This window comes from Amblyomma mixtum, chromosome 3 (genome assembly GCF_055824585.1).
Source record: "Amblyomma mixtum isolate Tamu chromosome 3, ASM5582458v1, whole genome shotgun sequence".
Classification (NCBI taxonomy): Eukaryota; Metazoa; Arthropoda; class Arachnida; order Ixodida; family Ixodidae; genus Amblyomma; species Amblyomma mixtum.
This window is the reverse complement of record NC_143014.1, coordinates 9,278,764-9,291,249: the sequence shown is the minus strand read 5'-3', so window position 1 is coordinate 9,291,249 and position 12,486 is coordinate 9,278,764. Positions and strand designations below refer to the sequence as shown.

Genomic DNA, 12,486 nt, shown 5'->3' with positions numbered 1-12,486 from the left:
CAAGTTCATTGTAAAATAATGTAAAAAACAAGCTGCTAATGACTCTTACAGCATCCTTCAGTTCTTCCTTTAACCAATTCTGAAAGTTACAGATATCTTATAGATGCATGATGAAAGCCATCCAGAGCACTTATGTTGTTGCCCGTCATGCAGACAGCCATATTTCGAAATCAGAAGCAACACAACCATTTGTTGCTTGCACTCGAAAGGAGTCAATCAATGGAATAACTCTGAAAGGGCAACAGTGTTTGTTAGGTGCAACAAACAAGCTTGGGGATATAATCAGGTTCAATCAAACATGACGTGCAGAAAGCGAATTGTGAGCTGTAACAGGAATGTTACGAGGCAATTTCCAAAACCATTTCCAAAGCAATTTCCAAAGTCATTAGCATAAATTTACATACACGTAAAAAGGCCATGTAAGCCTACACGAAAAGACAGTTTTGAATTCACAGTTGGTGTCAAAAGTTCAGAAATTAGTGCCCTCTTTCAATTTCAGTGACAAATCACAGATCGATTAATTAATTCCCAGTACGGCTCCAGAACAAATCCAATGAATCTCAAATGTGCGAAGTATATATACCACACATGTTGCCTGATTAGCACCAGCATTGCATGATGCATGACGAAGTATCACACTCTTCATTCTTCTTCAATCTGTTTTGAAATTTGCACTACCACAAAGACCATCTGGATGGACTATGATTCCATCATATTGCTGAGAGCACATTCGGAGACCCAGAGCAACACAACAGTGTGCTGCACATGAGTGGATATAATGCACTGGGACAACTGTGCACAGTAAGGAACGCTTGTAAGGCGTCAGGTATTTGCTTGGGGAATGTAATCAAGTTCAGTCATGTTTCATGTGTAGAAAGGAAGATAAAAGTTGTAGCAGAACTATGAAATCCAACATCCAATACTGAACTTCCCCAGGTGATCTACACACACATAAAAAGCACGAAAGGATAAGCTCAGCGGTACTGTTAAGTTTGATGCCCTTTGAGGTTTGACTTGCGCGTCTGTATGCAACCATCAGATACCATCTTGAAGTTACCAGAATGCCCAAAACAACTTTGTTGAACTGTTCTACTCTAAACTGAAATACTTTTCCTTAAAACATTTTTTTTTTGCGACATGCTGTGTAGCTAATTATAAAATAAAGAAAAGAAGCTGATAAAATTTTCTCATCTCAAACGTACTGATAAGTACACAAATCTGAGTGCTTTCAAGAGAGGTGACGCACCCGGTATTCAGTGTCCAGAAGCATACATAATGCTGCAGAATCCTATAGCAAGAACATTTCTTTTAGTTGACAGATGGCTATGTCTGGTTACAAAGTCAATACCATGTAAGGCGCATATCCTAACCTGCAATTACATGAAGCTGCACGTGCTTCATAGGCTGTAACTCCGCCAATAACTGCTACATATTTCCCACCTCTAGCACGAGTGCGGAATCAATATACAGCATGGAAACAGCAGTTTTGTTGCTTTAGCTTCTTTACTATGCTGTTTAGGAAAGAGACGAGTTGAAATATTTGCATGGGCAGTTCTCGATTGAAGTAACGTAAAAAACATCCGCACTCCTTTCTGCTGAAGCGACTGGTGGACCACTTTTGCATGTCGCATCTCGTATGACTTGCTAAGGGTCCAGCTGACACACGCACTTCGTCAAACCTTCACACAAAACACTCTTCGCTTTTGCTATAAGCTCCGGCCACAGGCAGTAAGTGTCCCGTCACCGTTCACATCGCAAAAGAAGGCAGCGCTCGCAGGCGGTCAGTTTGAGCTGACAGCGATAGGCGTTGCAGGCACACCGCCGAATAAGTTTCCAAGGAAGCCACACTGTAGAAGGGCGCCGTCTTGTAATCGAAACACACCACAGAAACAATGGCCACTGTCGCTGCTTATGAGCCAGGCATTTTTGCAACGAAGTTAGCAGTGCAATAGGCCGAAAGGTTCGACTCATCAAACGACGGCACCGCACTGCTGACCTCATTATCGTTGTCGACCAGACATCCATAACACATATGCCCCGACGGATCGCTTAATTGGGAGCTGCTACCACTCTTGGATGAGAGCGCGCCCACCGGCAGCACACACCGGTAATCCTTCTTCTTTTGCGATTCCAGCACAGTAACACCGGCGCGCAAGAACGCCCAGCAGCAGCACAAGAAAACAAGCGAAGCTCACGGCGGTGATCTCAGAAACCATGCAGCATGTCGGATAGGCTTTGGATTTGACGCGCTAGACCATGCCCACTCACGCACGCACGCACGCACGAATGTACCGACACGCATATTAATGCGTCCATGCGTCACAAATTTCTCAAGTTTTTAATGCTAATATGTGCACAAGAACTTAATTATTTTTGTAACGAAAGTTTCATTTGGTTTTAGTCCTTTGCTATCGCACTGCCCAAAAGCATAGAGCCCGAAAGAGACGACCTGGAGGAATGCCTGGAGGCGATGCCTTTCTAAACGGGCCGAAGGAAGCCGGAACTGGCCGAAGCGCTAGCCAACGAACGCAGCGTCTGGGGAGGGACAGCATGGCGGTCAGCGTTACTACGTTTGTCGTGGTCCTTTGTGGTGCCGAGGGCATGAACCATCGCTGGAATGAGCATTTGTCACTCTTCCGATATGTGATGTGCCGACAGCAGTGAAATTCGCTGGTGCGATGTACGAAAACGTGGTAAGGTGCTGAGTAAACCTGTGTTTATAGCGGGCTCAGCGGGCTCGACGGATAGCGCGTCGTCCTTTGCGCGCCTTCACTGGAAACGCTATGCTGACGGTGGGGCTCATTTCCTCCATGGAGCAGCAGCTGGTGGGAGACCACTACCCGGGTGACATCTCGCATCTTGGGGGTAAGTTAATTTTCTTCGAACCTGTTCATTATTTCAAAGCCTTTGCGCACAACTGGCCACGTCAACACAGCTAGTACAGAGACGCGAAGACGCAGTGCCTATCGCGGCAGCACGCAGCGCTGAAAGGTTGTTTGCTGGCAGCACACGGGCATGAATGCGCGTGTAGTGTCAGTGGTCACACGGTCATGGTCAGTATGCCATGCAAATATGCACAGCTGATCCGATCGCGGGGTGCACGATATCGGCGCCGTACTGCCGCCGTACTGCCATTCATCTCTCGCCGAGAATGGAATATGTGCCCGCCAACAGATCTTCGGCCCGGACTTTACATTCTCGCCGCATGTTACGCTGTAATTGAAGTAACAGCGCTCGAGCAGTTTAACTACGTAGACTGCGATTCAGCTGTATGCGTTAGGATTGAGCTTCCTCCTCTTTCACTTGTATTTCACTTGTACTTTTATAAATTGTGTATTTAAGGTACGAAGCTGCATATGATCCAGCTGCGTTCGTACTTATAGTCGAGCCTTGAATAGCAGAACGGTGAGATAAAAACAAATTGCTCTGAAGTTTTCCGCTTCTATTTTGGCATTCGCTTTTTCATACTTTGGCTCGGAGCTGAAATGGTACAAACAACTGCAAAATGCACACAGGTGCCCTAGCTCCATTTGCCCTAAATCCCGAAGTTGCAGTGAAATTTAAGGGTAATTGAGCCTTTAATAGGTACGAAGAATAAACTTGATTGTTTCATGATTATAACCAATGGCGCAAATAAATCTGACTTTGACTTAAATATGCTAAGGTACCTCTCCAATACCTTATTTGATGTTAAAGGAAAAAGTGTGGTTTTTCTGCAATTGGCACTATTAATTCATCATACCTGTGAGAATGTGAAATCAGTGCTAATCATGCCAGATTTCGAATTGAGGGACGCATGCAGAATTTGAAGCAAACCAGCCTTCTACTGAAAATATCGTTCTGCTGTGGTCTGTTCTTTTGAATGGTGGCATGTATTGTAGAAACGATGCTGGATATCGATATGCAAGTGATGTCTCGTCTGAGGGTAGCTTGTGAATGACTGCCGTGGTTATGAATTTCTTGTTGCCTGGCCCACTTCGAAATGTGGTTAAACAGTTGTGTTCCATTCTGCGACCGGCTCCTTTTTGTGCCTTGCACTTTGCCTTACATGCTTGATTCTAGTCCATTTTTTGCACTGTGCTGCTGTTAAATGTGTCTTTTTACCTTGCAGCAATCTCCACATAGCTTTACCAGCAATGCCTCTTCCAAGCTCTCCAGTATGGCTGTGCCAGCCTTTCACTTGGTGCTAGGATGCCCAGCAAGCAAGCAGGCTTTTGAGGTAAGCACTGAAGACATCTTCCGACACAAGTAGCTTTTATTTTCCTAGTCCACTGCTACTTGTGTGACCCCTCGTTATGTTGATTTTCGCAAGTTAGGTTGCCTATTAAGGGCTCTCTTTTGTTTTTCACCTGCTGCTGTGGCCTACTGCATTGGTGTTCGGCTACTGAGCCCAAAGACGCGGGATTGAATTGTGGTGGCTTCGTTTCGACAAGGCGAAATGCATATTTGCTCGTGTGTTATGCAATGTCAGTGCATGTTAAAGAATCTTTGGTGGTCGAAATTTATGCACAGCCCTCCTCTATGAATGGAGCTATTGTTCAACTTTGAGGCATTAAAGGGACACTGATGGCAAGCTGAAGTTGACCTGTGATGATGAAGTTCTGCATCCTAACCACAAAGACGACACTTTTTCTGAAAGTGGAGCTTTATAAGCCAGAGAAAGCAAAACATACAATTTTCATCAGCACCGGCTGATTTCGGAAGTAAATTGCGATGCGCTGACTCCGGTTTTTTTTTGGCACAGATTCCAGAGGCTAGGCTGAACTGCCATTCACCTCAGAACGGTTATCATGGAGTCCTTTGTGTAGACTTCATGAGTTCAAATCGAGTGGCGGGAAAATTTTTAAATGTAATTTTTGCGCCAATCATTGTGTTGATGGCCTTTGCGCTGCTGTTAAAACAGGGATAGCAGTATGGTATCCCATAAAACTAGGTTCAGGACTTGCAGGAAGTGGTTTATCACATTCCGCTAGCTTGTGCAAGAAACTACTTCAGGGATATGTGCAGGTGTCTTTAATGTGTTCCTGAGTGAGCACTAACTTGTTAGGGGGAAGGCAGCTTCTAATCTGGCACTACAGTGCCAATGTCGTGAGTGTAAATCATAAGATGACCCATCAGTGTGTACGCCTGATTTCTGTGACACTTCAGTGGTGTATAGAAGTGGTAAACAAATCTGTAAGGTATTTGATGCATATCTCCAAGGCAACGGTTGTATGAGTAGCGAAGCCATTAGTCAATCTTCAACGGAAAGAATTTTCTCTTTTAGATGACGTGCTTGTATATCAGTGACAGTTATTTGTTGTCCTGCCTTTCGCTGGTGTGGGTCATGTGTGGCGCATCTTCATGCGAGCCTTCTTTTCCTTCACAAAAAATTCAATTGATAGTCCAACCTGTTTTCTTCTCTTTTCCTGTGTTGCATCTTTTGGCTGGTTTTAAATCTGTAACTGAGCTCAGACCGTGATAATTACAGCCGGTAAACAGAGCTACTGAATGTGAGCTTGGCATACATGCGTACTGTATGTGTGAAAGTGCAGTTTACAATATTCAGAAATGCTTGATAACCTTACAAGAATCTAAAATTTTGTTGGAATTCCTATTTGTTCTCTGTTCAAGTGTCAAGAGTTTTTCCGCTTCATCGTGTAATTAGAGCCACTTTGGTACTTAAGCTGAAATCTTTTCTTTAGCCTGCATGTTTCTCACTTTTGGGACAGAAACTTGGAGGCTAATGAAGAGAGTTCAGCTTAAAAGAGTATAGACACCTAATCTTGGTGGCATGTTTTCTTCTCTATAATGGTGCGGAAGACACTACTATGCATGAATCACCATCTGGTATTCGCGTGAGACCGCTAAATAATTTATAATCAACTTTTTCTGCCATCCTGTTTCGGTGAACAATTTGACTATGGCTATGACATCAAAGAGAGTTTATAGGTCATGTGAGGCGTGGGAAAACTGCACTTATAATCGCTGCTTCGTCATTTTAATTTGCTACAGCGCTGACGCCAGCATTCCTTAAGAGCCAGAAGTACCAATTGTATTGCAGTTTTTCATGCCTCACGTGACCAATAACCTCGCTTTGACGTCACAGCCATCATTCAGCTGTTGAAACCGAAACAAATACAGCAGGAGAAAGAAATTTGATTATAAATTATTTAGCGGTCATAGGAGGATGCCATGTGGTAATCCGTGTATAATACTTTATGCCTTATTACAAAGAAAAAAACACGTGCCAAACGATAAGGACAGCAAAGTGAGCTATGGAAAGAAAAATGATAAGTCTAACATTAAGAGACCAAAAGGGGGCGGAGTGGGTGAGGGAACAAACGCGGGTTAACCCATTAGGGACCAAGAAAAATCTAACAGAGGGATTTTCTTCATTTTTAGCGCATAATACTCTCATATAAAGAAAAAGAGAATGCTGAAATTTCGTCACGATTGCTTTATTCCTTCCAGAGGTTACACAGGTGTACTTTTTATAGTACACTGGGTCTTCCCCATAGCACATGTGGCTACTTCACTGCATTCCTATTGGTGGCGTGAATGTTGTTATTATGTCTGCGATTTTTACGCAGAGTGCTATAACACTTCTTGCAGGCCCTCATGAATATTTTCTGGCTATACTGGCACCGCAGTTATCCTACTTTGCACGGAAAGGTTTCTCCTTTTCAAAGAAGCATCAGATACGTTTGAGCCAGAGTGTCTTCGAACCGCTGGTTACTGCATGTCAAGGTGTAGATAATAATGAGTAATGTTCTTACCAAAGCAAAAATAGTCAGCAGCAGGCTCGTCTCTAGCAATTTGGCAGATTGTTCAGGCTTTCACAATTGCAAAGTTGAGCTTTGGTGTCAACAACCACTATCACTTTTTGTCCCTGATGCTGATATACTGGCAGTAGACGGCTTGATGCGAATGGTCAACACCTGCCATACCACTGTTGTAAAAGGAAAGGAGTTTTGGCTTTAAAAAAAATCTGTTTTTCTTATGCTATAGGCAACCACCACTCTACAAAACACGTAGGCTCACTGCTGTTATAGTTGCAAGCCATATTTACTATACTGTTGATCGTAGACTTCAATACAAGCATGTAACCTATATTACTGAAGCAAGAATCGATGTTTCATGGCTGCTTCTATTTCATCGCTTTCTTTGGACCGAGTGGACACTTCCTAAACCCGTTTTGGCGAACGGTTCCTCTAGCCCTAAATTCCTCCCAGTGGAGCGTTACAAGAATGTCTAGAGAGGTAAAAAAATTACAAAAAAAGATGAAATGGTCACTAAGCGTTGAAATCACCTCAGGTGACGACAGGACAACTCGCGCTTCCAAAAGTTTCATTTCTGAACTCAAGTACTTTCAGCAGACGGTGTGAATGGCATAACAGCAACTGCCTGCTCTGCAGAACCTTCAGTTCTTATAACCAAACTTTATTACAACCAATTAAAATCATACCATAATCATACTGAAGACCGCTAGCGGCAAGTACAGCAGCCTCCGAGGCCTTGCTGAACAGAAAAAGTGATTTTTGCCCAATAATTGGAAGGAACCATAATATCTATGAACTGGAATAAATAGGCGCCGTTCTGCACACAGGACGACCCAGTGTACTATAGAAAGTACAGCTGTATATAAATCATTGCAGAGCAAAACACGCCAAAGTTACGGGACATTCAAAGCATCCGTTGTTTACTTTCGTGTTTCGTGCTGCTCTATACTTGAAACTAGCGTAATATGTGCATAAATGCGGCCGTGAGAAAATTATAATCAAGCAACTACCGGTGCAGTTCGTGGGAAACAAACATCCTGAAATTTCACCACGGAAAGCTGACATACTGAGCAGAGGAAGTGCGCCAAATTAGTTAAGGGTGGTTGGCCAATCCCCTGTTGACAAAAGCATGCCCTACTTGAAAAGAAAATTCCAGTCTTTGGTGGTGAAATTATTAAAAAATTAACTGTACTTTTAAAAGTACGTTGGGCGCTAATGGGTTAATAACATGCTACTTGAAATTAAGAGGAAGAAACGGGCCTGTGCGGGGCTTGTAATGGGAAGACAACATAACCGCTGGTCCTTAAGGGTAATGGAGTGGATTCCAAGAGAAGTCAAGCGTAGCAGGGGGCGGCAGAAAGTTAGATGGGCGGATGAGATTAAGAAGTTTGCGGGGATATGGTGGCCACACCTAGCAAAGGACAGGGTTAATGTGGAGACATGGGTGAGTCCTTTGCCCTGCAGTGGGCCTAGTCAGGCTGATGATGATGGTATGTGTCGCACCTGCTGCTTCGTGCTATCAGCTGGCCCATGCTTGGCCGACCAGACTAGCCAAATTTGTGATGTGGGTTTTCTATTGCACCTGCATTTGTGTACACAGAGGACTTGAATGGTAGCAGGCGATGCTGTGCATGTGTTCACGCCACAGCACACATGACCCACACTGAAAGCTTCTCTGCCTTTAGTAAGACAGCTGCATCAGTCTGGGGCATAACGTATCCCAGTGCTAGAGTATGAGTAAATTGCTCTGGAATTTTAATCTGGTATCAGGTAGCATAGCGCAAAAGAAGGCTAGCGCGGCTGCCTATATTCTCTTGGGCAGCTGTGTTGGATTTTCAGTGCCTGTTAGTGTAATCCGTGAAAGTTCACTGTAACCCATTCGTTTCGATGTAAATTAGGAAGTCCTTAGAGCCCTGTACTTTTTAATTATAATAACAAGGTAATGCAGTAATTCAATTGTACCTGTTCTCTTTCAACACAGTAAAGTGCTGCTGGGTCGAGATCACAGTTTTACTTTGTAGGTGTGCTCAGGCTGTGATCATCATCATCATCAGCAGCAGCAGCAGCAGCAGCCTGACTACACCCACTGCAGGGCAAAGGCCTCTCCCATGTCTCTCCAATTAACCCTGTCCTTTGCCACTTGCGGCCACTGTATCCCCACAAACTTCTTAATCTCATCCACCCACCATTTTTTCCTGTGTGTGTGTCTTTTTCGCCATTCTGAAATTCAATCATACAAATGGATTGATGCATGTAGTGTCAGGTGCGTAATGTGATACCACCAGCTCACCCCAAGCTGTGCTCAGATTTGCCTCATTGCTGCAGGAGCAAGAAGGCAGGCTTGAGGCTGAGTGGTGCAAAAACATGATTTTTCAAGAATGTCTCTGTGGAAATTGCAATTAATCATGTGAATTTGCTTTCATTTTAGGAGCTGCACACAAGCTGGGCGCCTTTCCATGCTGATCATTCTGGCCAGGTACGCTTATGGTTACATTCCTAGGTTGTTTTCATAATGGCAGTTGTGGATTTCTGTGTGGTTTTAAAACATAAATTGTATAAGTATTTGGCCTGCCACAAAAGTATAGTGGTGCATTCAAGGCCAGTGTTACAAAGGGATGTTTTGATTGCTGCAAGAACTTCAAGGCCCCTGTGTGGTCACTGTGGAAGGCCCCCTCCCTACTTAGGAATTGCTATTTGGGTTACTCAGTCATTTGGCGGAGGAATAGTGTATAGAGATAAGGGATGGAAGAATGCTTCCAACTAAAGAAAAAAATCCAGCAAGCAGTCATAGAAGCAGAAGTACAAAAATGGCAAGGCTTTCTCTAATTTACATCGAATCTTTTTCACTTAGACTTCTTATTGCATACAACGGCTGATGCTTGGCTTACACACATATTTTCTTTAGGTATGCAGTAGGTCTCACATTCTTGTATGATATGGTCACGGTGCCAAAAAATGATGGTGGTGTTAGAAAACTCGGAATATAGAGGAATTTTATTGCTGACCTTATGGAGAACTATGGTAGCTGTGCAGTCGTTATAAATATCTTCCAATATTTTCACATAACACTCTTCTACACCCTGATTCCACAATGCCTGCATGGCAGCTGTGGTTCCACCGAGTCAATTGCTGTCTGGTAGTCAATGAAGGCTATAATTGGGGTTGGTTATATTCTGCCCATTTCTCTATCACCTGATTGATTGCATGAATGTGGTCTCTTGTTGAGTATCCTTTACGAAAGTCTGCCTGATCATTTGGTTGATTGAATTCGAAGGTTGTCCTGACTCTATTAGTGATTACCTTAGTAAATACCTTGTAGGCAATCGATAGTAAGCTGATCGGTCTGTAAATCTTCAAGTCCTTGACATCTTCTTTCTTATGAATTAAAATAATGTTCGCAATCTTCCAAGCTCCTGATACGCTCGTGGTCACGAGGCAAGCGTGTACAGGGTGGCTAGTTTCTCTAGCACAATCTCTCCTCCGTCCTTCAACAAATCTGCTGTTACCTGATCCTCACCAGCTGCTTTGCCCCTTTGCATTGCTCCTGAGGCTTTCTTTACTTCCTCCCTCGTTACTGGCGGGATGTCCCATTGCTATGCTCTACTGCCTCTCTCCGTAACATTCTGATTACATTCACTACTGTAGAGATTTGTGCAGAACTCTTCGGCTACTTTAACTATCTTATCCATATTGCTTATGACATTGCCCTCTTTGTCTTTTAGCGCATACATCTGGTTTTTACCTGTGATTAGTTTTCTCTTCACTGATTTTAGGCTACCTCCATGCTTTAGAGCATGCTAGGTTTTCTCCATGTTAAACTTTCTTATGTTGGCTACCTTGCACTTATAACTTCGATAGATCTCCTAGTTCTATTCTATCTCTGAAGTTAGACGTCCTCATGCTTTGGCGTTTCTTCATCAGATCTTTCGTCTCCTGAGATAGCTTGCAGGTATCCTCTCGAATGATCTGACCACCTACTTCTGCAGCACGCTCCAATGAATTTAAATATGTATTTAAAGATAACAGTTGAGGTGGGAGATTGAGCTTCGAGATTTGCACTTCAACTCGGGAGTTATGCCACTGCTACACAGAATACTTGATCGCCGTAGAGATATTTCATCATCTGGCACCAAGCTGCTGTGGCGCCACTGTCACAGTTGATAATTTTGCTGGGAAGCTGTTGTAGCGCTCACACAGTTTTGAAAAGGTGGTATTCATTGTTTTTGTGCTATTGGCAACAGTGATAATATGCTTGCTGCAGTGTTTTGTGGCTAGCCTTCTTTTTTTTTTAGTGAAATAAGTTGTACATTTCATGTTGAGTATTCTTTGAGCGATTAAATTGCTTTGATTTTATTTCTTCGTGTATAGTTGCGAGTGCTCCATGTCTGAGTGCAAATTTCTACCACTGAAAAGCCTTCAAAATCTTAATAGATGTCCACACTGTTCTAGGGACTCAGTGGCTATTGGAAATGCCCATTTAGCTGTATTCAAGTGCCACTGAGTTAATAGCCATTTGAAAGCCTTCAAAATGCCTGTGTGACACGGTTATTAGATTTTGTGCAGGTTTGATGCTGAGCAGTCTGTGTGCTTGAGTCGGGTTTTCCAGTGTCTGTATTTCAAACCTGAAACTTTTCGAAATCATCATTAGTTCATTAATGGAAGAAGTACTTGTGCCCTTCTCTGGAATTTCCAGAAAACAGATTAACTGAATTTTTTTGCATATACTCCTACCTTTTTGCAGGTGCTGCATAGTGAGAACCTGTATCAAGACGCCAACCTGCTGGACTTGGAGAAACTGAAGAAATTGTTTAGCCACTGTGTGGCACCCATCATGAGGGATGTGGCATTAATAAAGCCAGTTAAGGTGACCTTATCTATGTCCTTTTGCAAGCATGCTACACACATGAGAACCATCCCACGAAGCACCGTTTCTGCAAAGCTTATTATCTCACAACATGCATGCTGAATGAGGCAGTGACAGACAGATGAGGAGGCCTTAATGCAGTACATTAGCGTACCGTGTTGAGCAGTGATGTAGGAGCCTTGCAGCCATGCAAGGTATTATCGGCATCATGATGGTAACTCCATTAGACACTGTCTAGTGCTCTGTGAGCCAGACTCGGCTCTTGAACATTCTGGGACTCACCCTTGGCTCTCGGACATTCTGGAAGCCTCACCCGGCTTGCGCATATTACGCGAGGATGTCTCCTGCTATACGAGCCTTACGTGGCTTGCGCACTTACGTGAGAGATGTCTCGCGTTTGCGAGCTTGCTCAGCTTGCGCAAATTATGTGAAATATGTCTCGCGTTCTGCGACCTCGTTCAATCGTCGCATTTTGCGTGGCAATAAACACGCAAAGATAGGCACGCAGAATTCACGCTCAATATTTTCAATAGGGAAGCGCCTTACTGTTTCGGAGCAACATGAAAGTGTTATAAATCTCCTGCTCATCAGTAGGCTGAAGGTATATTGTTTTCATTGTACTAGTGGAGATTCCAGTTGTATCTGGAGGATAGTCACAAGGATTTGCAATACTCACAAAATGATTGTTAAGGTAATCCGCAAGCGCTTTACCGCTCAATTCACCACCTTCATGTGTTAAAACATCCGGAAGGGAACTTTTACTTTTACGACCCAAAACAGTGTTTATTTCTTTCCATGCAGCATCCGGGCGTTGTCGAGCGCAATCTGCAAATAACTGCTCATAGTATAAAGATTTGGCTC

The 12,486-nt window shown here is 43.5% G+C and overlaps 1 protein-coding gene across 1 annotated transcript; it reads left to right on the top strand.

Moving 5' to 3' along the window:
* The first annotated feature begins 2,167 nt into the window (after window positions 1-2,167).
* On the top strand, window positions 2,168-11,727 carry LOC149349187 (uncharacterized). Its single transcript, XM_089575419.1, has 4 exons — window positions 2,168-2,865; window positions 4,112-4,219; window positions 9,190-9,237; window positions 11,503-11,727. Exons 2-4 carry the CDS (start codon window positions 4,160-4,162, stop codon window positions 11,725-11,727), a joined length of 333 nt encoding a protein of 110 aa, XP_089431545.1. The 5' UTR covers window positions 2,168-2,865; window positions 4,112-4,159.
* Window positions 11,728-12,486: the final 759 nt, after the last annotated feature.